Source organism: Clarias gariepinus, chromosome 4 (assembly GCF_024256425.1).
Source record: "Clarias gariepinus isolate MV-2021 ecotype Netherlands chromosome 4, CGAR_prim_01v2, whole genome shotgun sequence".
NCBI lineage: Eukaryota > Metazoa > Chordata > Actinopteri > Siluriformes > Clariidae > Clarias > Clarias gariepinus.
This window is the reverse complement of record NC_071103.1, coordinates 15,805,576-15,832,432: the sequence shown is the minus strand read 5'-3', so window position 1 is coordinate 15,832,432 and position 26,857 is coordinate 15,805,576. Positions and strand designations below refer to the sequence as shown.

Genomic DNA, 26,857 nt, shown 5'->3' with positions numbered 1-26,857 from the left:
AATCTGCACAGCTTGTTGCGCTTAAATCCGGGCAGTAAAAATTGAAAATCAATGATTTGCTTTTATCAGTTTATAGCAATACATTTTCTTGGCAATTAAAGGGGTGGGATTTTGCAATGACTGCCAAGAACATATTAGTATTCTGTGTTATGTTATCAGCAGAAGGTTTTTCAGGGGTGTGGTCTTTTAACAGAATCTTTCTCCTTTTCTGCAGCTGACTGTAATACCCAGTGAATAAAATATATTTAAACAAAATTAGTTATATAATACATCTAGACTAAATATTTAATTATCTTTCTTTCTAAATGGCTTATTAAATACGTAGGTATATATGTATAAATACATATTTATGTACGTATATTAAATTATTTTATAAATATAAATTGATGGCTTTACAAGGTTGACTGAATGTTATAATCATCCATATGACACAGAAGTAAAGATTTGTTTAGATTTGATCTGTGCACTCTCAATATTGAAATATGATTGTACAATTAAACTAATTTATCTAAGTTTACAGTTACCAAAGGACAATCCAAAACCATTTGAGGGAAAATATGGTTATTTGATGATTTATCATATATGTATATTGTTATAAATTTGGACACAAACCATTGTTCATCGTTTGGAACATCTCCACAAAATTTCTATCAAAACATAGTAATTTTGGGTCCATGGCCAGAAAACTCCCCAGACCTTAATCCCAACTTGTGGTCAATCCTCAAGAGGCAGGTGGAAAAATAAAAACCCACAAATTCTGACAAATTCCAAACATTGATCATGCAAGAATGGGCTGATATCAGTCAGGATGTCACCCACAAGTTGATTGATAGCATGGCAGGAAGAATTGCAGAGCTCTTGAAAAAGAAGGGTCGACACTGAAAATATTGATTCTTTCCATAAACCTATATTGTAATTGTCAATAAAAGCCTTTGACACTTATGAAATGCAATGTTTGTAATTCTTCAGTACTACACTATAGTAACATCTAACAAATAGATTTAAAAACAATGAAGCATAAAGCAGGAGACCTCATGAAAATTAATATTTGTGTTATTCTCAAAACTTTTGCCTATTTTGAACATTTTCCTTAAAAAATATATTGCACTTAGTGGTATTTAATACAAATAATAGGAATGGCTTGAGTCAGCCATTTCCCACTACAATTAAACCCTTATACTTATTGCATCTCCAAATAATCTGCACTGCCTGAGCGAAAAGGCTCAAACTAACTATTTATTGGACCACTCTTTTTTTATTGATTATGGCACACATTTACTGTGGCATCTTTTTGATATGGTTATACGTACAATCCCACAACATTGATTTACATCCAAAGTTGATTAAAGATCTTGTATTGATGATAGGAGACTCAAACCACTGTGTAAAGTATTTTCCAGCACATACCAAAGATATTGAATGGGGTTATGTCCTGAACTCTGTGGTGGCCAGTTTATGTGTGAAAATGACATCAAATGACAGAGAATGACTCTTTCACAATTTGAACCCAATGAATCTTAGCATTGTCATCTTAGAATATTTCTGTGCCATTGGGAAGAAAAAAATACATTGATGGAAAAAGCTGGTTATTGAGTATGTTCAGGTAGTCAGCTGACCTCATTTAGGCACATAATGTTGCTGAACCTAGACCTGACAAACAGAAGGAACCCCAGATCACAACAGGCTACAGGCTTGTACTGTTGGCCCTATAGGCATGATAAGGCAAAATTAATAACTGGATTAGGTGCATCACTTCATCCACTTATTAATTTTGAAACAAGGAACATCAGACCACAGGACTCATCAGACCACATTACCTTTTGCCAAAGCTTCACAGTCCCTATGATCCCTATTAAATTATTATTTTTTTATTACCCTTACTAATATGTGGTTTTCTTAAGGTTATACAATACAGCTGATTAGTCTGCATTCCTTACAGTAGGTGAACATGCTCCTACTTTCCCTTTTAAACACAGTAAGGTTTTTTTATGTTTTTATTTTTTTCTTACCACATTTTTTCCCGGAAGATGATGGTTCACCACTGTCTCTCCAAGTTGTCCATGCATTGGATAGTTCTTAACCCAGTTTTTACAGTTTTAGGGATCCTTAGTTGTTTCCTTTGCTTGAGGCAGGATGATAATTTGATTCTTTTGAAACAGAGTAACATCTTTTCTTCAACCACAGGAGATGTCTTCTGAGATGATTGTTTAAGAAATGAGCAGCTACACTCTGCATCAGTTTTGGCTCTGTGCAGACCACTTAAATACTTCCAAATACTGTAAATAGTGTAAACCATGACATTATGGACTTCAATTTAAAGTAAAAGAAGTACAGTAAAAAAAAGGAGAAGAAGAAGATTACAATGAAATAAGGATACATTCAGGACAAAACAGTAGAACCAGAACAAGTAGACAGACCTCACTTTGTGACGTCTCTTATGTGCTAACAAGTTTGGGCCCCTTAGTTCCATAAAATCAATCTAAAAATTAATTAATATGTTACAGTAGGTGGAAATTACTACTACACAATTATTGAATATGTTTTATGACATTTTTGTTATTATTCTTTACCAGGACATAATTTATATAGATTTATAATTTATTTTGCTCTGTTAATTTTTAGAAATGTTTTATCAATAGGATACAGTGAAAAAAATGAATGAACATGTTTAAATTCAGGGCAGAATATGTACGTTGAAAAGAATTATACATTTATAATAAATTTATAAAGTTTTTAATTTATGTTAAAACGTATATGTACCTAATTTATTGTAAAAACATAGATGATACATTAATATGTATAATCTGGATGAGGCATTATATACAGTATATTTTTTGAGTGTAGAAGGACAGAAAAAAGTTTAAGTACTTATTAATCCAACTTTAAATGATGTTTAAGCCTTCAATTTAGATAATGTTATGGATCTCTGACATAACTTTGTTGAATAATTTGTTGAATAATAATGTTGCCTATTATTACCACTTTTACTTGTCGTAATTATTTTATCTAATAATGATCTCTATTTTAACAATATAAACCGCGTCTACACGACTAGAATTTATTGCAAATGCATTATAGAACTGAGAACTGTCGTGAATTCTATTTTACTTTTTAAATGTATGTATTTCTATTTAATCAGTTTAACAAAAACCTGACATTTTTTTGATTATGTACAGTATTTACTTTCCGTCTGACTTAATATTTTATTAACAAAATTTACTTCTCTTGTTGTTGAATCTGTACACCAAGTTATTTGCAGTAATCTGTGGTAGAATTTGGTAGAAATATTTATTATAAATTATAATTATTATTACAATAATTGTATAAATAATATGACTGGTATGAAATAAAGCCTTAATAACTAATTAACTAGACAGCAATCTGTCATTGTGTGGCAAATAAAACAAATACCATTTGGAAACTATTAAATATACCATTAGGATTAATTCAGTTAACCAGGGACGAGAAATTGCCGAACATCGTTAGGACGTTACTTTGCCTGAAAAATGTATAGAATAGAACGCCAAAAGAAAAACGAGGTGGTATGGGACACAAACACGCGTACACACCCACGCACGTAGACACAGACACGCACACACTTACGCACGCACAGATTTGTGAACAAACATAGAACACAAAAGATAATGGCCTCTATGTAACGAGAACTTATTCAGACTAGATAAAGATATGTTGGTTATTAAGAGTAATTCGCTATCATAAAAAGTCCCAATAGGAGAAATGTTATATGCCTTAGCTAGTGACCCCCGTGTTCCTCATTTTACAGTATATTCTACATATTTTACATACATGTAATACTACAAAATATAAAAAAAGCAAAAAAAAAAAACCTTAGTTGAAGTTTGTACAGATTGAATTTTATTATTTTAAAAATGGCTTTAAAATACATATTTGGCATTATGAACAGATAAGTACAACAGATGCATGAATCGACGAACAAAACACCTTACAATTAATAGTTAATTTATGCATTTGGTAGATTTTATGTACAATAAATAAGGTTTATCTTATTATGAGGGAGAAATGAGACCAAACCAACAATACATAAATAAATAAATAGTCAAATTAATTAATTAACCAATTTATTAATTCGTTACATATGTTAGTACAGATTATTTAATAATTCTACAAGTTTGTTTAGTGCTATTTAAATGCTTTTTTTGTTTTTGTTTTGCGATTTATTTACAGTTATATTTCACCATTAAAGCCTGCCCACTGATTTTGATGGGCGACAGATTTAATTATTTCGTGGTGGATGTCAGACTAGCGAACAAATTAAATACCTTAGAAAATGAATAAATCATGCAATAAATACATCATGAAATAACTAGCTAATTACATAAACAATTGAATAATAATTGAAAAAGTTCATTTTAAATATGCAACTGTAAAAAATATGTAGTGATTAAATTCATTATAATTATTATTTAAACGATTTATTTAATGACGTACGCGTTTATAATATTGTCACATTCCCTCAACCAAATTTTATTTATACTTCTTAATAATTTATTCTTTACAATAAATTATAATGCTACTTTTGGGTACGACCTCTTATCACATACTATGACAACATTCTTTGAAAGATAAGTCTTCCTATCTAATCAAAATCATCCAGACTTCAAGAGCCACCCCTTAAAACGTTTATTGCCTTGTCTTGGGAGGAGCAGTCAACCACAGAGGGCTATATAAGCTGAGTAAATAGAGCTTCGGTACAGGAGTCTTAGTTCATCAGAACATATAGAAACCCCAAGTCAGCAACATGGTTGCGTGGACAGATTTCGAGCGCTCTACCATCCACGACATCTTTTCAAAGGTCGACGTCGCATCAGTCGGTCACCAGGCGTTAACAAGGTAGATTTTTGCAAAGGCATTTTTTTTCTTCTAATTTTTACCTTTTTATTATTAAATGTTTCGAGCAGCCTATGAAACCGCCTGCCTCTGAATTTGCTCCTCAGGTGTCTTGTCGTGTACCCATGGACCCAGAGGTACTTCAGTAAATTTGGAAACTTGTACAACGCCGCTGCCATCGCTGGAAACCCCAAGGTTGCTGCCCATGGCTTGGTCGTAGTCGGCGCTCTGGAGAAAGCCGTGAAGAACATGGACAACATCAAGGGCACTTTCACCGAACTGAGTGTGCTGCACTCCGAGAAACTACACGTGGATCCCGATAATTTCAGGGTAATTAGCAAAAATTACTACCGGCAATTGCCATTTTTATATTTAAGACTTGATATAATCGTTTGTTTTATATCTTAACCTGGGTTTCTGTTTTCCTCACGTAGCTGCTGGCTGACTGCATCACCGTTGTCATCGCCTCTGTCATGGGTGCCAGCTTCACAGCTGAAGTGCAGGCAGCTCTGCAGAAATTCCTGGCTGTCGTAGTCTCTGCACTCGGAAAGCAGTACCACTAAACGCTGAAATGACTTTCAGTTATTAAAACGACCATGTACTTGGCAAAACAAGTCTTTGAATAAAAAAAAAAACAGTACATATTTGTGAATCCTGTGATCATTCGTTGTGAATTTAGGGATACTACTACTACTATTATTAATAAAACTACTGAATGTTCTTTACAGTATTTATATTATATTTAGGGTATAGTAATCATGGTTATATTAATTATGCTTCTCAAGTATTTTCTTGTGATAATAAGGATGATGTATGCAAAAGATTGATTGGTTCAAATTATTTTAAGGTGTCGCTAAACTCACGACTAGTTCAGTCCAACATGGATAGCAGGGGCGGACTGGCCATCGGGAGCACCGGGACATTTCCCGATGGCCTGACGGTCGTTCTGGCCTGCCGGCTGCCGCTGTGCAGACGATCAGCCTGGCATGTGATAGGCTGGTGTATAACTACGAATTAATTAACGGATCTCTCAATCTACGAATCTGGCAATGGAAAGGGAGGGGAAGATTAGAAGATCAGGAGGGAAAATTACACTCCCACATCACATGACCCAACGTCAGCGACGCACTGCCTAATATCTGACTAAATCGTTCAAAAAATGGAGCGTAAACGCAAAGGAGGAGCAGAGAGTCAGCGTAAAAAAAAAAAAGGAAAAAAGCCCTGGTCGCAGACGCAGCAAGCTGCTGCAAAATCCCAGCCATGTTCGCCAGTAAGGGAACAGGTCGGTCAAGATTACATCTACATTATATTTATAATAATTTGGCAGACGAACACTTTCATCCAAATCACTTAGATCATCACAATCGATAAAACTAAACCAACAAACGAGCAACGATATGTAAGTGCTGCTGTGCTGTGTCAAGTCTCGTTTCGTCTGAAAAGGTGACGAAGGAAGCAGCAGTAGCACTAGTGCTGTAAATGCTCCTGCTGTTGAGCTAGAGGTGGTGGACAGTTCAGCGTGTGAGTCAGAGCAGGGACCTTCAGGTAAAGTTAAAGATAAGCAAAACTAAACATGCAGGCAGCAGGCTATACTTTTTAAACAACATGTGCTTTTTATGATTTATAAGATCAGTAGTAGGACTGTGATTTTGGGGACATACAACTGATGGCTGCACAATTATAAGTACAGATTATTGAACACGCTTATTTCATATTGCAGAGCAACTAGATGTGCAGAGTGAGAGAGAGAAGGATTCAGGGAAAGATTAAGGAGACAGTGAAAGCCTTTATATCTCTTTTGATTATTTTGCCTGTCCACAGTCTAAGGATTTAGATTTTTTTTTTAAGTATCAAGTTTTATTAAGTATCACCCAATTCAAACGCCTACTGGTGTACTAGTAGTGCTAATTACTTACTGTTTACTCTTACTGGTCTGTTTCACATAATGCCATAATTGAGTAAACATTGTTATCTGTTACTTACGCTGTCATAGGTTTTGTTAAGTTTATTTGTGTTTGTGTTTCTGATGCATTTGATATACTAGAGTTTTGAGCACTGAAAATACATAAAATGTAAATATTTCAAACATGTGTCTCTTATTATCTCTTTTAAAAAGCCAATTTTCTATTTGTCATTGGTTTGGTAGTATAAATGGTGTATTCCTAGTGAGTTGTTAAGGGCTATTTTTTATTCATTTATATTGCATCTGGTAGTCTACCTGTTACAATAATAGGGTTAGCCTACAAGTTTATCAGTCCAGTAGATTACATGAATAGGGTGGTGGTGACTGCAGCAGCAGAGGTGGCCTGGGAGTGGAGTCAAATTCCCGGCCTGAATTATTGTCCCAGTCCGCCACTGATGGATAGCATCAAAAGACGACTATAAAATAAACGAACAATGCATTATGTGATAAACATACAGTATAACATAAAGTGTAAAGTTAATTAATAATATAAAATTAAAATGTATGAAATAACTACTTAATAGCAAGACTGTAGTAACACTGTACGTGTTACAATTCAAACACAACTAAAATATTGCCAAATAAAATATAATTTTGTCTGTTGTTTGTTCATGCACAATGTAAAAACGACTGAATTAATTTTCATTGGGTTTTCACAGGTGTATTTGCTCCAACATGAGGTAACATACAGTAGGCTATAGGGTTTTTCTTTTCACCGAAATCGGCCCACGGGAAGAGAAGATATGTTCCTGGAAATTTAAATGGAAAACGCTTATATCGCCCTTATATCATAAAAATGTAAACCTTGAAAAATCATTAGTTCATCTCACAATCCAACAGATGACGCCGTTTCTGTACATTTTAATACGCGCTTATGAGTGTGCAATTAAAATCTACCTAATAAACACGATCTCACACCTTAATTTCACGCTTTCACTTCAATTCCAGAATACAACAGATAACGTCACACCAACTTACTCATCCTTTATACCGCTTTAATCCTGTATTCAGGGTCGCGGAGGGCCTGCAGTCTATCCCAGGAGACGTAGGGCACAAGGCGGAGCACACCCTTGAAACGGTGCCAACGCACTCTAACCATGCACTACACCACCGTGCCCCATGGCATTACAATGGATCAGAAATAATTACTTTCAGGACAAGTAAATATTATGTAGTTTTTTAAAAACATTTTTACAAGGATTTTTTTTATGTCACAAGGGGATGTTTTTTTCTTGTGTGAAATATTGTGAAATACAATACAGAAAAACGTTATTTAAAAAAAAAAAACTTTATTTACTTTCAACCTTTATTATTTATTATCTTTCAACCTTTTCCCCCCAGCCAATATCTGGTGTACATAAATGCATGGGATATAGCATTATACTCAATCACTACTGTGGATCATTTGAATAATGCTGTCTTCTACCACTGGCTGACGAACATAATCTCCAGAAACTCCAAGTCCACCCATTATGCTTACTGCTTGTTCTGTGTACTGATGCAAGTGCCCTTCAGCCTATCCTAAGGAACAGAATATCAAAATTGAAAATGGCAGTCAGCCAGCAGTGCCTGTTATTGGACTGCTGAAAGAAACCTGGAGAGAACCCACCATACAAATCCTGCACCCATGCAGTGGATTTTAACCACTAAAACTGGAGGTGCAAGTGGCCTCTAAGGCACTATACCACCAAGTCCTCCCTTATCAAAACTCTTGTGGTATTTTTGTGCAATCCACACTCATAAATTTCTTGCCTGTGTGGTAAATTCATGATTTCAATTGTTCTGCATGCCTCTTAAAGCAAGTTACACATGTTTTCCTTTTTTAAAAATAAATAAATTAAGTCTCTTTTTTACCCTTTACCCAGTGGCAAAAATAAATAAATAAATAAATAAATAAATAAATAAAACAATATCAAAGAATAATTCAGCTTAATTATGCAGTTATACCTCACTTAAAACAACACTGTCACTCAATAAATTGTACTTATACACAGAAATTACACTACTTGACAATGTTAACACAGAGAAAATAATGTCTAAGATTGTTTCAGTTTAAGAAAATATTCTCACCCATGCATTCCATTAAATTTTTTACATGGATAATAATTGTGTACATAACAGTGTATTGTATACTATAAATAAATTCTTTGGTAGTTCTGTACAGAGCTGAGTGGCTTTACCAAGGTTATTTCCTGTTTGTCATGCCAATGTTCATTACTCATTATCTCAATGATGAAGCACTACTAAAATGTTTTACATCATACACACAATTTAAAGTATTTATATAGAAAAGTAATGGTGACTATTAGCCAGGTATTTACATATCTTTTGCATTTGTCTTTGTGGTTTAGTTACAGCCAAATATGTCCTGACTAAAAGTGTAAACAACCACCCAACTAAACTGTAAAAAGGCAAAATACGTTTAGCTGTTTTATAGGTAAAAATACACATAGAAGTGCGGCTGCACTACATGTAGAAAGAAAATAATCATACTGCTACGTATACTGCAATATGGTCTGAACTTATAAACCTTATAGCTAGTAAATGTAATGACTGTTAGGTCACATAACTCTTTAACCATCTATTAGTTTGTTGTGGTCAGGCTCCATGTTGCTGCAATAAACTTTTATTTGATACTATATTATTACTCCTGCAACACATGATCAGAAAGTATGTCAAATAAGAAATATGATTCATGAAAAATGCCTGTGCGCCTAACACTGTGAGGCACAAACTTTCTGTTAAAGAGAATTATTTTGAAAAATTTGATTTTTTTGTAGCCCTTATTCACTGTTATGTAAACCGATTTTGCATGACTGTTGATTTAGCTGGTTGCAAGAATGCAGCAGCAAGAGAGGTCATATCCCATTAGTCTTAATATAATCTGCCTCAGTGCTTTTAAAAAAAAGTCTACTTTTTTGCTGCTCTGCTTTGCCCTCACTGGGCCTTAGTGGGTATAGCAAAATCTCAAGGCCCTGAAAACAAGTGGTTAGCCCTGTGCCTTTAGTAATGGCCTCCTGGTTCCAAGTATAATAAGGCTGATTACAAAGCAATTATATCATGGATAGAGGACAGCAATAGCACTACAAAAAAGCTCTTCCTTTCTGATTTGTAACCCATAATTTAAGGATTTACATGGAAAGTAAGACTTTCCCTTAAATTTTAATACACCTTAAATGTCAATAAAGTGCACCAGTGAAACATTTAGCAATATGTTTATAGTACTCAAATCTTGATGGAATTAAATATTTTAGTGAATCAAATATTACAGCTGTTGGTTTATTCTCCTCAATTTCCCGGGAACAGTGCAAGGAAAATCTTTAAAGCTCTCTATGTAGTACTAATAGAAGCTGGTCTATTCCTTTGACCTTGTTCAGACAGCCCAATTTTGGAATTGGATCGGATTTCAAACTATCCATTGTAACTCAATTCCATATGATCATGTATTGGATATGGATTAATGACCTATAAGTAAGCAGGAAACATAATAGACAAAATCATATATTTTTTAATAAAATTAAGTTGCTGTGCTGTAGGAGGTTGTGAAGGGTCTTTTTCCGCTTTTCATGCCAAATATGTAAAAGCTGTGCCGTTGAATTTTCAGTGCAGATAAAGCAATTATGTTAGAAAAGCGGCTGGCTTAACCATCGTATGGAAACAAAAAAAAGCAGTCTCTGGACAAAATGCACATATGCCAAATTTCCTGCCCAATATATACATTTGTTACTGTAGCTACTTGTGATTGATGAGATGGGTCAACGCAACTCCAAAACTGTAGCTCCTGTTGGATGTTCCTGGCCTGCAGTTGTCAGAAGCTACCACTTTTAAAGCTACCAATTTAATGCTGGTCCCCACAAAACGCTGTCAGAACACAAAGCGCATCACTGTTTTGGTGGCAAAAGTGGAGACTTAGTCAATTTTAGGTGGGTGGTCATAATGTTTTGGCTGGTCAGTGTATTCAAGTTTCTTTATTGATTGAATTTTTTTTAAAAATTGCACAATATTATTATTATTTTTTTTTAAAGAATTGTATATGGGTGGTGTCTGACTGATTTTGGATTGTAGTGGTAGGCCATCTATTTGGCCACCAAAGGTTTTGTCCAAGTCCAAGCCTGCCACCTATCAGAAGGGTAGAAAAGATATAAAGGAAGGATAATGACATGAGACTGTTTTTTAACCCCCATTTTAATGGCTATCTTCTTGAATGAGATGTTAAATTTGGTCATATTGGTATCATGGTCATGGGTCCAAAAGTAATTAAGATATAACTGAAACCCTGGTTAGAAAGTCTGAGAAAGCCAGGTTGTGTCCCTTTGTTCTATGATGGTGTCTGAGTTTGACAAAAATGTAGAAAAAAGGTTTTGTTTGCTGCTGGTTTTTAACATGTACCCTTTATAAAAAAGAAATCAAATTTTAAGAAGCTCACTAACTGTTGCAATACTGATGGTGAACTTATCCTATTTATTGCTTGTATGTATTGTATAGTATGCTACCATTTTCTGACAGTGCATGAATGTACTAATTAGGAATTATTAATTTCATGGAGAAATAAACATTCAGGACAAAACAGATTTAAATCACAGGTGAAACTTTGAATTTGTATTCATTAGTACACTGAAGAATTCCACAGTCCCTCTGCTGCAAATGAACCATTGTTATATTGAGGTCACTACACACTTCTGTACTCTATATATAGAATCAATTAAAAAAAATAATGAGGAAAAAGTGACAGGCCTGCCATGCAAATATGAAACACTGAACATGCAAGGGCACTTTCTTGATACAAGGACATTTAAGCCATGAAATGCTTTATAGCCAACGTAACTTAAACTAAAATAAAAAGTAGGTAAAATCAACCAACTGTACACAAAACAGCTAAAATGTGTTTTATTATTCCAATTTAGCAATAATAGTTACAAGATAAAATTGTACATTTAACAATAAATCTTTTAAGTGCAGCTGTAAAATAATTACATTGATTGTTACAGCAGGCTTTTCTTAAGTGGCAGGACACTGATACAGAGAACGTCAAGATCAAGATTCTCTCTATTTCGAAGATAAGGTATTTTAATGCATATTAACATAATAATGACTATGGATATGATGTTTAACAAATATTTAAACTTTACAGTGTATTCACTTTGAATAATAATAATAATAATAATAATAATAATAACTTGAATAACTGTGTTGGCCGAGGGAAGTTTCTATGTCAACAGTAGAAAAGAATACATTCCAACAGCATACATATTATGCCATTTTAAGTTACAATCAGTAGAGAAGGCATTTCACTGCTATACAAAAACAGAAATATACACAATGCATGATAGTCATCAACTCACCACAGCTTGCAACATAATGTTCACTATGCTGTTCTGAAGGCAGAGGCCCTCAAGATCTCCATGCAGTTTACTGTAATGAGTGCTCCAGTGATATGTCTCCAGTGTTTAGTCACTGGGCTCTTCATCTTGTCCAGGGCCAGATGTAGATCCTGAATCATGTCCCTATAGCCCTCTCCATACTGCATACTCCACGAGTATAGGAAGTCATATGCAGGTTTCCACATGGACTAAAAACAAATATAAAAACACTTTAAACTGAAGTGCCTGAAAAATTAATGCCTGTTTATACATAAATTACCTATAAATAAAAAACTATATAATGTTTGTCCTTGAACTTTTCACATTTTGTAATGCCACAACCTGGAACTGCAATAGACGTACTTCTGATTGCTAGCACTTCCTTAACATGTTATGCCTAATATTCAAAGGTGCAAACAATTACTGGAGTTTCTGGAATGCTTTTAGGATATGACAGTCACATAACAGCTTTTCTCATATGTGTAGCATATCTCTCCAGCTCTTTTAGAGTCAATTATTAGTTATAGGTTTAATAGTGCTCTTCTAAATTTTCAATAACAATAACAACACCCTGTTTGATCTCTTTCTAGAATTATGCTGTGAGCTTGTTTAAATTGCTCTTTGTGCCGCTTGTATAGATATCCTCCCCAAAAATCTTTGGGGTGTCCAAGGAACAGGGGCATTTAGAGTGAGACCATGTGATATTTTATGTGTAATTGTTCAGAGATGCACCACATTCAACTAATTTTGTGCCAATTGTCTCATCAAAACTAGTTTACAGTAGGGCATTCATAGCAATGCAGGTGTACATGTATGCAAACTCATTTTTTAACATTTTACTTATTGGTTATTGTGTGGAGTTGTATGGCATATATCCCCAGGTAATACCATCTTAGTTCCAGGTTGTAACAATATAAGATGGGAAAACATTCAAGGCTCTGAATACTTATATTAAAATACATTATTATTGTGTCTGTTTACCTGAGTACTGACTTCTCCACTTTTGCCTCTGTGTGGTGCCTCATAACCAGCAATCTGAGAATTTGACAGTTTTCCAATTTTTTCAGCCAATTCCCTCCACCGTACCCCAAGCTCAACAGCTGTGGACAGAATAACTGTGTTCTGGATTAAATGGGCAACAAGTCCCTGGGCATCCATTTTAAAAAGTCCCTGTAAAGAAAAAACAAAAACAAAATGCCATCTGAAAATGTTCAGGACATTCAATTCCCAAAATTAAATTAACTGAATACCAAAAGCTATTTATGTAACTAAAGATACTTACAATTATAAGTTCATGTTGAAATTTCCGCCTAGTTTTTTCTGTGTGGCAGTCTTCCTTAAGCTTCTCAAGTACGCATGCTACCTTATCTGCTTCTGTGTCAGCTTTCCGCCTAGAGAAACTGTCTATCGAGAGGTCTGAATAACCCAGAGCTGCAGCAAAAGTTCTCCAAGAGGTTATGTGATCTGTTACAAGGGTCTGAATGGCAGAGTACATGTACGTGAGCTTTTTAAACGGCAAAGTCATGTTGTCCAGCAGGGTTTGTGTTGTAAGTCTAACCCCAGAAAAGTCAATTACTTGGTCCTTGGATATGACCTTCACATTCTTGCAGTGTACCAAACCAACACTTCCCCTGAGAAAGCCAATATACCATTCTTTTACTTTTGATTGTCCAACAGACTTAACTGTTTCTCTGGAGAGCAGAGCAATTGTTTCACCCTTGAAGTACTCTAGAAGATATTCCACTCTTGGCTGCCTAAAAAGAGATTTCACCGCTACCCCATACCACTGAATGTTCACTGGCATATCTTGAAACTTTCTAAACTGTGGGACAGATTCTTCTGGAATAGCTTGAGAATGGGTTATTTCCCTGTGACGCTCCGCATGTTTAAATCCATGTTTGTCTGTCCTCAGAGGAGCAGCATCAGGAGAAATAACACAAAAATCTGCTAATGAAAGGAAATTTGAGCCCTTCACCTGGATGGCCAGCTGGAACGGACCCATTTCTCCCTTGCCTGTTCGTGATAGTTCCAATGGCAAATGGATTACTCTGCCTGTTTTCAGTTCCTCCATTTTTACCTCTTTGTTCTTGTCCTCATATTTTACTTCAAAATTTGATTCGGTCACAGTCGTTGTAAGGTGCAAATCACTCAGATCACGAGGCTTGAACTCATGCTTTCCCCAAAGTTGCAAAACAACAGGGGGCAAATTTCTTTTACCTTTTTGGATATCAGAGAAAGGAAGTCTTGGTGGAACACTATCATAACAAGAAAGTACTTGCACTACTTTGAAAGATGGATGAATATGCTTGGGACCATATACTGCAACTGTGAATGGTCGGTCTAAATAGTCCCATATTGAGGTTGCTGGTGGCTGGATGACTGTGGCCTCTGCAGCAGCAGTGATGTACATGTGAGGCTTTAGGTCCTGGATCTTCATTTGTAAAATGTCCTTATATATGTAACAGTCCTTAACCTTCTCATAAGGTCCATCTTTCCTATGGGCCACCAGACCTACAAATGTCGTCATGACTTGGCTCAAAGGGTCATTTTTTACCTCAGCTGCCATTTTAATGTCAAGCGTGATGCCTTTCAGAGTAATAGGACTGCTGAAACTGATTTCCAAAAGAGGACTCACAGATGTTACATAATTATTATTGATTCCACGTGGTGGATCAAGGCTAGCTTTAAGACCAATTTCCTGAATCTGACCTGGAGCAACATAACCTTGGGGAATGTGGGCACTGATATTAGAGTAGGGCAACTTCATTGTGCCTCCATTGTGATCGATCTTACAGACAATGTGTGTGTCTGCAGCTTGGGTTTGAGCCCAACCAGGACTTTGTTTTATCAGGGTAAGGTTCAAACAGGACCTGGTTAACTGCCTGTGACTCAACCAGGCCATTTTATAAGCCTCCATATCATTTTTAAGCCAGTCAAAATCAGGTTTCAAGAATGGTCCATTAGAGCTAAAGCTGTTCTCCTTTTTGGGTTCTTTTTTTACAATATTATCAAGAATGTCCGAGGCACTTCTCCACCGTCCTGATCGATTGATGCCGTTTCTCTCAGGCTCCAGAAAACGGCTAAAATTGTGTTCATCTGAGGATATGCTTGTACAGTCTTCGATACTGTTACCAAATAAAGCTGATGGTTCCTCCTTCATTGTGGGAACATTTGAGTCAGTGGTCTTTTTGCACACAATGTCATCTAAGAAAGGATTTGACTGGGACAATTTGTTCCAAAAGGGATTTGTTGTTTGTCCTGGGGGTTGCACATCAGGCTGTATAACAGGCCACTTCGAATGCGTTGACATGTAACTCCCTGGATGAAGAAAAGATTGTAGGTAAATTATTCTGGGTAAATAACAGGAAACCAATTATAAGTAAAACATTTACATTTAAATTTACATTTACATTTAAATGTTTACACAGCTCTTGCACACAATAACAATCAAAGCACTCTCCAAATAATATGACTGATATTTTGTATAATTTATTTGTTTAAATCTATGTGAGCAGTATCACAACAAAAAAATCAGTGTGTACATTAAAAATAAAATAGGAGTTCAAAAGGTTAGTAAATGTTTTGCACCTGCTGAGCACTTTTGAAAGCTGTTTAACAAAGCACGCAGAAATCTTTAAAAATCTTGGCAACGAGTCTTAAACTAAGATAACAAAACATTTGACTTACTGAATGCAAGGTGACAGAACTAAATACTACATTATGTCCTAAAGTATAACAAAGACTAACTGGCACTATATATATATATATATATATATATATATATATATATATATATATATATGTATATGTATATGATCAGACAATATCCAAGTTTATTTAGCACAGTTTTTAATACAGCAAATCAAGCCCCCATTCCTCCTATTCTAAAGGGTTGTCTTGGTTAAAAAAAATGCAAAATAAAATCCGAAGATGCTTAAGCCCATGCATTTACAGTAATTATCCTGGTCAAATTGTGGTGGATGTCAGTAGGTGACTTAAGATTTATTTTTATATAGCTAAAAATTTGGTCAAATAAATGTTATCAAGGGTTCGCAGGATGACTTGTGTGCATTTAATTTTTGTACTTTTCCTCAATAGTGGTCTAATGTCATGTCAATGTCTTCAACATTCTAAAAATAATTGTAAAAGGTGGCCACCAGCTTTTGTATACAGCAGACAAATATAAATAATAAACTGCAAGCAAGATAAATGCTTACACTGCATTACATGTTCTATTAACAAACTGTTTATGGTTACCATGTAAGCTATTGTTGTTGATGGTTATGTTGTCATCTAGATCAATCAGAGTTCCTTCTGAGCGACTTCGAAGCAGACCCCCAGTTTGTCGGATTGACTTTGCTCTTACAGCTGCCATCTTTTACATCTGACTGGATAAAAAAAAAAAAAATTGAAAATAATCATTAGGTTGAAGATAAATACATTTTTCATTCTTGGCATTTTGATTTGAATCCCTAAAATTTAAAATGTGCAGAAAAAATACTTTAAAATAAATGTTAGAATTGTACGGAATTGTTTCCTCTGGTGACATTAGGGGAAAAATATTTCATGGCCATGTCTTACTAAGGCAGAGAAACAAGATACTATTTTGTGACCACAATTACCTAAGGCAGGGAAAAATTGTATAAAGTATGGCCAAGAGACTTAAGAATGTGTGGTAATGATATCGTTCATGTCCCAGATGTGACAGGATGTTTATTGTTTTAGAGTTATGCTATGTTACAGTGAGTAAATAAAGATAATCATACTTCTTCTGTATACTAACATTAATAAAACCGGCTTAAATTTGTCCAAATGCTATGCGGTTATTAATGTTGTGGTCACAACACAGTATTCCCAGGACAAGTCTTACTTAAAGACATAATCCTTATTCTGATAATATAAAACTGATATTTTATTTTTCCCCGTTTTGGCTAGCTTTGGCCAGGTTATATGAAACATTGTCTTTCAATGTCACACATAGTTTATGGTAGCATGTAAATAACACTGTTAATCATGCTAACACACTGCCTTATGGAGCTTATCACAACCATGTTAGCTCACGGTGACTAAGATAATGCCTGATGTTGATAATACAGATGGTTGTGAGAATCAGTTGTGGTGAAAATGTTCTAATGTATTTCACCCAGTTTTAGATAGCTTTAGTTTACAGTAGTTGGTTTAGTTTTTGGTTAGCTTATGACACTGCTTACTATAATGTTACTTACAACAAACACTTTTGCTCCAGGTGGCTAAAATACTGAGTTATGTAGCTTACAAATGTTCGTGATATTCAGATGAAAAAAGTATCATTTGTTGTATGACATTATAAAAGCTTGTATTGTCCTAATGCATGGTCAATTGTGATTAATGATGATTATAATAATAGACATTTGTTTATTATATTGTGTTATCATGCTCATGTTGTTGCTTTTTTTCTAAACAGTTGTGATAGTGAAAATGATCAGCCACCTGTTTAAGAGAAAGCAAATGAAAGCAAACAGGAAAGATACAGACAGCCATCATTGCCATGAAAACACAGACTTATGATGGCTTGTGATTCCTGGACCACAACTAGGGTCTGGAGTGAGGATGGATCTCTCATATTTTTAAAGTGGATGAACACACAATGAATATCTGTCTGCACCCGTGACTGCGTACAACCAGCACATAGACTGACCTCGGGTGACTGAAATGTTGCCACTGGTGGTCATAGAGTCTGTGTGCATTGTAAAGCAGTGTATGGTAATACCAGGTATGCCATGTTCACTTGTGGCATCAGTTAAACAAGAACTGCTTTTCGAAAGTGGCAATAAGATGTATGACTGTGTATGGGGTGTAAGACTGGGTTCTTACCAACACCCTTTTTTCATCGTGGACTGTACCTGTTTGCACTTTTTTACCCTGAATGTGTGTTTCTGTAGGGCCATATTAATGCCATAAATATGTCTTCTGTGGATGAATCTTAGAAAGTGTAAATTAACATATTGTGTGTTATAAATGTTATGAATTACAAATATAACGTTATGTTACAACTGTTACGAATGCGGTTTGTGGCTTTATTCCAGTGACTTCATTTTTTGTTGTTTTACAATAATTTCAATAATTTTCTCCAAAATATAAACTTGTACATACATGCTGCTGACATATTACTGTAGCCCAATTTGTGCTGAATACAGTGTAATCAGACTTTAGTCATTTACAGTACATGTTTAAAAGTAACTAAAAAATTACAGGACAACTTTTTCAAGGCCTCAAAACACCTGCTGACCCCTATAATTTCATTATTTATTAAATGAGCTTATTTAGCTTTGCATCCAATTATGTAAGAAGCTTTGCATCCAATTATGTAAGACATTTGCACACCTTTAAAACAATTAACGGCCATTATACTAAGTATATTAAGCATGTAGCGTTGTCTATCTACTGCCTACAATAACTTTTAAATGGGGATACTGTAGCAATAGCTGTGATTTACGAAGTTGCTTCAGTCGTTTGAGAGTTTTCCAAATATGTATAGTCACCAGGTTTGTGCACTTATTACTTATTTGATGCTTTTTATTTTACTTCTGCTCTAAAAGAATGTTGGGTAAATGCAATGGTATTTTGTAAAAAGTGGGTAAAAATTCATTTAAAAGTTAACATTGTATTGTGAACAGTTTGTAAAACGTTATTTTGAACATGGAAACTTGTATTTTATATACTGTACCATTTTAGTGTGACTGTATTTTGTGAAAGGTTTTTCAGCTAATAAAAGGGTTTTATTTAGTTTAAATATTTGTTTATTATAAACCTAAAAGATGCATTTTTACAGAATATTTACTGTAATCTAAGGCAGTGTTCAAACATATTTCATATATGTTAATAATAAATTAATTGATTGTCTTATTCAATAGGAAAATTATTATTATTATTTTTTTTTTTTTATAGTTCCCAAAGGAACACATTAGACACCATCAACATACCAAATGGCTTGTCACTGTGGTGGAACCTTCAAGGACAAGATTTCTGTTTTGATTTTACAAATTAGTTTCTCTATATTAAGGTCCAATTCTTTTACCTTGAAAGGTACTGTACCTTTATTTACGAAAGTGTATGGGCTGGCACTGCATCCAGTGGCTGAGATTTGGCCACTGGGCAACCTATTGGCTTGGAATCGAACCCAGGCATGCAGCCAACTACTGAGCCACTAATGCCCCAGACATTAAATACACTATAAGGACAAAAGTATTTGGTTATCCAAATACATATACAGTCCAGTGGGACCTTGGATTACAAGCATAATTAATTCATTAACATAATTAAATAAATAAAAGCGGGCTCGCATTTCAAAACACTTGTAAATCAAAACAGATTTTTCCATAAGAAATAATGAAAACTCAAATTATTTGTTTCACAGCCCAAAAAATAAATACATAAAATAATTAATACAAAATATAAAGTAAAAATAAAACAAATTAACCTAATAAATATATATATAAAAATTAATAAATCCAGAGAAATAAGTGTTTCCGTTTATGTGCGTAGCGCTGTGTGTGCGTGCTCAATGCGGTTGAGTTCAGGGCTTTGTGCGGTTAATTTCTTTCACGCCGAGTCCTTTAAACTATGTTTTTATATTTCTTGTTTTGTGCACTGGGGCACAGTCATGTTGGAATAGAAAAGGGGCTTCCCCAAACTGGAGCCACAAAGTTGAAGGTATAGCATTGTCCAAGATGTCTTGGTATGCTAAAGCGTTAAGTTTGCCCTTCACTGGGGATAAGGGGCCTGATTGAAACACCTGAATTTAATATTTCTAATACTTTATTTAATGATTAACAGATTTGGTCAAATGTGTCCATATAGTGTAGTAATGGGAATTTGTTTATGATATACACTTGTATATCCCTAAGGTATCACATATGTAAACAGTCTATACTATTAATCGATTTTTTTGTAAAAAAAAAATAAATAAAATAAAAATAAAGTAAATCTACAAACATGGAGTGCCAGGGATAAACAGCTATAACCACAGCGTCAGCCGAGCAAAAACAGCTATAACCCCAGTGTGACCCAGTGCACTGTTTACAGCAATGCCACCGTGAAACCAGCTGGAAGGAGGAAGAGCATTCCTTGTTGTGTGGAATCGTCACTGTGGGGTTTAGTTTGTCACAACAAGTCAATCAGTAATTATGTGGCTTACTGTGCCACTGCACAAAAACAGGTTGGGCTTGTCTGGATCGCAAACACACAAACACTGCTTCCTCTCACCGGGCTCTTGTAGGAAAGAACTCATCTATTCAACTCGACACACGCACACACCAAACGAAATGACTTCCTTCCATACTTAAAGAGTTCTACCTAGGTTATGAAATAAACACTACGACGCTAACCCTAAGTATGCATTAACAGCATGTGGTAGTACTACTACTACTAGAACAATATAGACGTGTCCTTATGTGGCAAAGTACTCGTTAAAACACAGAACATGTGGTGCCCAATAAAACCCGCAATTTGTATATAAAATAACAGCTGTAAACTAATATGTTGCGTGTTGCTATAAAAACACACTGGAGCTGCTATGAGAAACGCGTTTTCACTGTCACGGTGATTTACCCATTAACTGTTTCAGCAGCACCTAAGCGAGAAAACGCATTTCAAACATTTTTTTTTATCACAGCACAACATTAATTTCGCCGTAAAACATTAAACATTAAATACAGCTCACCCAAAACGGAAGTTTCTGCTGCCACGTTCATGAGACGTTTAAATAAATAATATATTTTTTTTAAAACACTGGGAGTGTCAACAGCCATACACCTTGGTCGCTCAAAAGCGTCCTAAGCTTCGTTTGCATAGGACCCACATGTATTGTGGGAAATGTAGTCTTCAAAAAACAGTCAGCGTGCCTTAGCTGATGAGAACAGGCTCTGGTTATGACTCTGATACCCAGAATTCTCTGCTTTATGCGCTAGTAAAAGTGTTGCAACACCTGAAACTTAAGGTGGTTTCGGTATCCGTGTGAAAGCGTGCTACGTATATACTGGTATTCATTCAGGGATCACAACATCATGATAAGCCTTTTCAAGTCTAAAACAATAGGTAGCGTTTGCGTTTGATTAAGTTTTCTGTAAAGAGATTAGCAATTCCTTTGATGATTGCGTGTTTTACATATAAAAAGTTTCATGTTTTTGATAGGACAAGAGAACTTGTTCATATAATTAATATAGTACACTTGTATATATATATATATATATATATATATATATATATATAATTTATAAGCTTACTTATAAGGATCGAGATGAGATAGAAAGTAAAGATATATTGATCAGACAGTGTACATATAAATAGGGATCAAATAATCATCATCATTATCATCAAAAACACAATATCACATGGGAGGGAGTGATGTGGTCATAGGCATAAGGGCAACAGCACAACTTCAAGTGTGCTATTGCTTTTATGCAACAGTTTTACAAATGCTATTTGTTATCAACAGATTATTATTTTGTTAATCGGTTATTTTGCTTTGCTAACACATTTCCTTCCTTTACTGATGAAATGAACTGTCTGGTGGAGCTGGCGACTGGGGCAGGTGGACAACACTGTAAATCTCATATGCTTCATTGTATATTACAACTTATTTAGCTTTAGAATACCAGCTGTACTACCAGAATTAAATGCAAAGCTAGTACACTAGGATGTAGAATCAATTGTTTTAACACACCAAATAGTGCCCTTTATTAGGCCTTATAGAGGAACTCAGTTGTATGTAAGAAGCTAGTTAACTCGTCTTAGACATAAATAAAACATTATTGTAACTCGTCTTAGACATAAATAAAACATCATGGAGGCAATATGGAATGACTTATAAGCAAATTATTAGGTAGACAAAGTGTAGTTCAAGATAACCTAAAGTTGTCAGTGTGTTTCTTGCTAAAAATGCATCCGTGACTGATTTTGTGGGTTTTGGCAGGAAGCTTCTCTCCCCTCAGTATGGTGGACCATATTGGTCTACATTTAACCATGCTGGAACCGACAGTTTGTATAACTAATGATTGTAGAACACCTGGGGCAAAGATGAATGCATTTAAACCTAAATTAGACCCAAATGAACCAACAAATTACAGACGGATTTCAAATCTTTTGTTTATATAGACAATATTATAAAAGGTTGTGTCAGCTCAAGTATGGTCCTTCTTTCAGAAAAACAAAAATTTCAAAGAATTTTAGTCAGGTTTCAGGCCCCACCATAGTACAGAAACTGCACTCACAAACAAAATCACAATTGACTTATGTTTAGCTTCAGACCAAGGCTGCATTTTAATATTAGTCATGTTAGATCTTGGTGCTGTATTCAACACTATAGCTCATAATATTCTCGCAGATCACTTACAAACTCACACATATGTATTCAGGAAAAGGCATTAAAATAGTTTAGATCCTACCTGTCTGATCGATACCATTTTGTAGATCTAAAAGGTAAACTGTAATGCCAGTGAAATACAGGGTCCAAAAAGGGCCAGTTTTATTACCTCTGCTATTCTTGATGTACAAGCTTCCCGTGGCTAACATTATTATGCCATTGTTATGCCAACGATACATAGTTATTTATTTCATTAAAACCAGATAAAATATCAAAATTGTCCAGATTTACTGAGTGTGTCAAAGATATACAAGGTTGGAGGTTCTGATTATTTTCAATTACTAAATCCAGATAAGACAGAGATATTACTTATTGGTCCAAAAACCAGTACACAAAAGCTCTCACAATTCAGTTTGCATTTAGAAGGATGTATTATTACTACTAGCTCAATAGTGGAAGACCTGGGTGTAATTAGACAGCAACTTGTCCTTTGAAAATCATATTTCCAATATTTCAAAAACAGACTTATTTCACCATTGCTAAGCTTGGGAACATTTTAACTGTATTTGATGCAGAAAAATCTTTGCCACAGTCGCCTTAGAAAAAATATATACCCTCAATGTGTTTCAGTTTTCTGTGCCTTGGCCTCGTACCCTAAGTCTCCTAGGATAGGCTCCAGGCCCCCCGTGACCCTGAATACAGGATTAAGCAGTGTAGAAAATGAGTGAGTGAGTGTTTCAGTTTTCATGATGTTGGTGATGATTTAACATGGGTTTTTTTATACTGTATTTATCACTCTCATGAATGGGGCCACTTTAATCTTGGAAGAGACGTCTCCTGTTAGGAAATGATTAATGGGATATAGAACATTTTGGATTGGCAAATAGATACAAATCATGCAGGAAATTGGTTTCCAGAGCCTAAGAGAACCACCTTATCTCCCCTTTGACGCTATTTTCTTATACGAACAGTATTCTCTTGCAAAGAATGTAAACAAATGCTGTAAAGCCAATATGGTTTGAAAAAAATGGAATGAAATGTTTCTTGACTCCAAAAACATACAAAACAGTGTATTTTATTTCTTTTTATTAAAAAACTAATTTGTGCAGATCTACAAGTTGATTAGCTGGCATGTTCAATTGAACATCTTCCCCAGGTTCTCTAGAGACATTTACTGTTACTATTATTTTTTTAACTTCTTTTTATTTACATGCAAAACTCAACCACCTTCATGTGTTCATGTGAATCATCTGTTATGTGATTTAAAAAAAAAATTACATGCAAATTTTTGATGGCAAAGTATCATTTAGAAATATAAAATGTTTTTGTTTTGACTCAACAATGCAAAAATAGAGAAAAAAGGTAAAGTAAATAAACATTTAAAAAAATATTTGTCAAATTAGTCAAATGTTTGGACACACCTTTTAATTCCATAAGCTTTCCTGATTTATATTTCTTTCCACATTGTGGAACACAATGATAAAGGCATCCAAAATATTATTTGATATTGAGATGTGTCTGAGGCTGGTAACTCTAAATGAACTTTTTCTATGCAGCAGAGTTTTTCTTTTGCTTTCCTGGGATGGTTTTCATGAGGACCAATTTCATCATGGTACCAGATGGGTTTTGCAAATGCACTTGACAAGTTTTTAAAAGAAATATTCAAGAACAGCTGAACTTCATGTCATAAAATAACAACTGAAGTTTGTTGCTGTTGTTGTTAAATAAAATAAATAAAGCCAAATGTGTAATTATATATATAATTACACATTTGAAGAAGAATATTCAATTATTTGTCACATGAACTTTACAGCACAGTGAAAGACTTATTCGCATATCAATTAGGAAACTGGGGTCAGAGCGCAGGGTCAGCCAGCTTGCACCGCCCCTGGAGCAGATAGGCTTAAGGGCCTTGCTCAAGGGCTCAACAGTGGCAACTTGGCTATGCTGGGGCTTGAACCCCCGACCTTCCGATCAGTAACCACAGCCTTGACCAACTGAGCCACCACTGCCCCATTTATTTATACAGGCTTTATTTATTTGTTCTTGTGTTTGCAGTTCCTTGAAGCATGCTGAGTTAGTGACGTCAAATAATTTTAAATGCTCCTTTAAAATATTTAAAATAAACAAAGATAATAAAGAAAACTACATAATGCTCTAATTTAGGCAGATTATTTACTTATTTCTATAGTCTTACTAATCAGTTGCTGTTCAACCAAAAGAAAAGCATAAATATTAAAATCACATAAACAAATTTTGCTGGATGGTACAGTAATGAATGTGACAAATCAAGCATAATGTTTGGTATACTATTTACTACTATAACCATTTTTTTATTTCACAGTCAGGTCACAGTCAGGGTAATTTCAGAGAAGCAAGGAATATTCGGGTAGCATATATACCAAAAGGTAAAAAGTAATAGTCATTTTTATGTTTGCTAAAAAAAAAAAAACATCCTGGTAATGAATGACATCTACTGGCTAACCTTAGTCATGAGCCTGAAAACTATGAATTACTTCCTGAACAGTAGAATACAGGTATTAAATCTCTTCAAGGGTGAAAGATAAGAAAAAGACATGCAAACTTGCCCTGATGTGCATTGCATCAATAACTCAAAACATTTCATTAAACAAAACAAAAATGCATCTGACAAATAAAAAAAAGTAAGATTACCTTATATTGTGCAAAATGTTCACACAATTATCCAATAATATTTATTCTCATTAATTGTTTCAATGAACAGCAAAATGTTTATTTACTAATACTATCTTAGCGCAATAAAACATGCAGAAAGTTAACTTGAACAAGTCCCAGATCCTAATATTAGTATTGTTCTTTAAGAGAAATTTCAAAATATGAATCCGAACTGTGATCAAAATAATTTTCCTTGCTTATTAACAGTCCCAAATCTGACATATCATCATGTAGGCCAAATAAGGTTATCGCAACACTAGTGTAAAGAAATCTTGTGGGCAGTGGCATGCGGGTGTCATCAGTCTACATGCTTTCTAATAAGTCTTCATTCTTCAAACTAAGTAGGCATGGCTCTTTTTTTATAAACTGTGACTCATCAGATGTTCACAGCTGATTTCGAATTTAAAATGGCAATATTTGCATTCCTGGCAAGTTTAAATACCTGAGAATAGCTTAGAATAGAATGTGAAATAGTACTTTGGGTGCAAGGCAGAGTAAACGCTTGTGACTCAAAGAAAACATACGTAAAATATTCCTTATGAGTTTGCAATACTTTTTGATTAATAGACTGATTTATTTATTTGGAAACTTGTTAACCTCAAAACTTTCGCAGTTCTCATTTTGCTGTTTTATTTTTACTTTTTTTAAAACCCAAATTATGAAGGGGTTAGTTTAGAACAGGACAATTCCAATTTTGCCCCATTTCACAAATTAAATACTTTTTATAAATTCTCAGAGACTACCTTTTTCCACCCATTTAAGAACGCTTTGGTGATGAACAATGCCATAAGGCAAAAGTGATATCTAAGTGACTTGGGAACAAAATATTTAAACTTTGGGTCCATTCAGGAAACTCCCCAGTCCTTAAACCCTTTGAGAAATTGTGTTCAATCCTTAAGAAGCAGGTGGACAAATACAAATTCTGACAAACCCTTCCTTTTTTCCCCCGTGTTGTTCTGCCATCACGTGACTCAGCAGCGCTAAAGAGAGTTACAAATGGCAGAGAGAAAGTGGAGTGTCATGTGGAATTATTTTCAGAGACAGATGTCACAGTCATGATCATTTCAGAAAAGCAAAGAATATTCACGTAGCATTTAGAGTGGTAAAAAGTAATAGTCATGTTGGATCTTCAGCATGAGTTAATGTTAATTTTAAAAGTGTAATTGGTCATCGCAGTTGTAAAAAAACATGATTTAATATAGAGTACTGTACATTCAATTCAGTTCAATTTTATTTGTACAGTTTTAAAAAATATTGAAAAATGTGTATAAATGGAAATGTACAGATTGGCCCTGCTTAGCAAGCAGAGGGCAGTGGTGGCAAAGAAAACTCATTGAGATGGCAGTAGGAAGAAACCTTGAAAGGAACCAGACTCAACAGGGAACCCATCCTCATTTGGGTGATAACGGATAGCAGGGGTTGTTTTGCAGTCATACTGTGTGTTAGGCGGCTGGAAGTTCAATTCAACAGTTGATGTCTTTAAGTTAATGTGGAGTCCGGTTCATTATTGGAGGCTCAGGTAGACTGTATGAAACTCCAGTTTTATATTTTCTTACCCACCGCGCGAAACCACATCAGTGAGATAGGGGTATTTGTAGTTAACAGATTATGGGCCAAACTTCACTGAGT

At 34.8% G+C, this 26,857-nt stretch overlaps 2 protein-coding genes across 2 annotated transcripts; one reads left to right on the top strand and one right to left on the bottom strand.

Moving 5' to 3' along the window:
- The first annotated feature begins 4,719 nt into the window (after positions 1 to 4,719).
- LOC128520208 (hemoglobin subunit beta-like) lies at positions 4,720 to 5,509 on the top strand. Its single transcript, XM_053494328.1, has 3 exons — positions 4,720 to 4,872; positions 4,977 to 5,199; positions 5,304 to 5,509. The coding sequence occupies exons 1-3, from the start codon at positions 4,781 to 4,783 to the stop codon at positions 5,430 to 5,432; spliced, it is 444 nt and encodes a 147-aa protein (XP_053350303.1). The 5' UTR covers positions 4,720 to 4,780; the 3' UTR covers positions 5,433 to 5,509.
- A 6,184-nt stretch (positions 5,510 to 11,693) lies between these two features.
- Positions 11,694 to 20,955, bottom strand: macc1 (MET transcriptional regulator MACC1). The gene is made up of 5 exons (XM_053494968.1): positions 20,894 to 20,955; positions 16,450 to 16,580; positions 13,475 to 15,510; positions 13,174 to 13,362; positions 11,694 to 12,401 (listed from the first exon to the last, which is right to left on the bottom strand). Exons 2-5 carry the CDS (start codon positions 16,565 to 16,567, stop codon positions 12,198 to 12,200), a joined length of 2,547 nt encoding a protein of 848 aa, XP_053350943.1. The 5' UTR covers positions 16,568 to 16,580; positions 20,894 to 20,955; the 3' UTR covers positions 11,694 to 12,197.
- Between the last annotated feature and the right edge of the window lie 5,902 nt (positions 20,956 to 26,857).

Coding starts and splice junctions, on each gene's coding strand:
- LOC128520208 (XM_053494328.1), top strand. CDS start 4,781: ATGGTTGCGTGGACAGATTTCGAGCGCTCTACCATCCACGACATCTTT. Junction 4,873..4,976: donor GGTCACCAGGCGTTAACAAG/GTAGATTTTTGC, acceptor TTTGCTCCTCAG/GTGTCTTGTCGTGTACCCAT. Junction 5,200..5,303: donor TGGATCCCGATAATTTCAGG/GTAATTAGCAAA, acceptor TTCCTCACGTAG/CTGCTGGCTGACTGCATCAC.
- macc1 (XM_053494968.1), bottom strand. CDS start 16,567: ATGGCAGCTGTAAGAGCAAAGTCAATCCGACAAACTGGGGGTCTGCTT. Junction 13,363..13,474: donor TTCAACATGAACTTATAATT/GTAAGTATCTTT, acceptor TTTTCTTTACAG/GGACTTTTTAAAATGGATGC. Junction 12,402..13,173: donor GTGGAGAAGTCAGTACTCAG/GTAAACAGACAC, acceptor ATTTGTTTTTAG/TCCATGTGGAAACCTGCATA.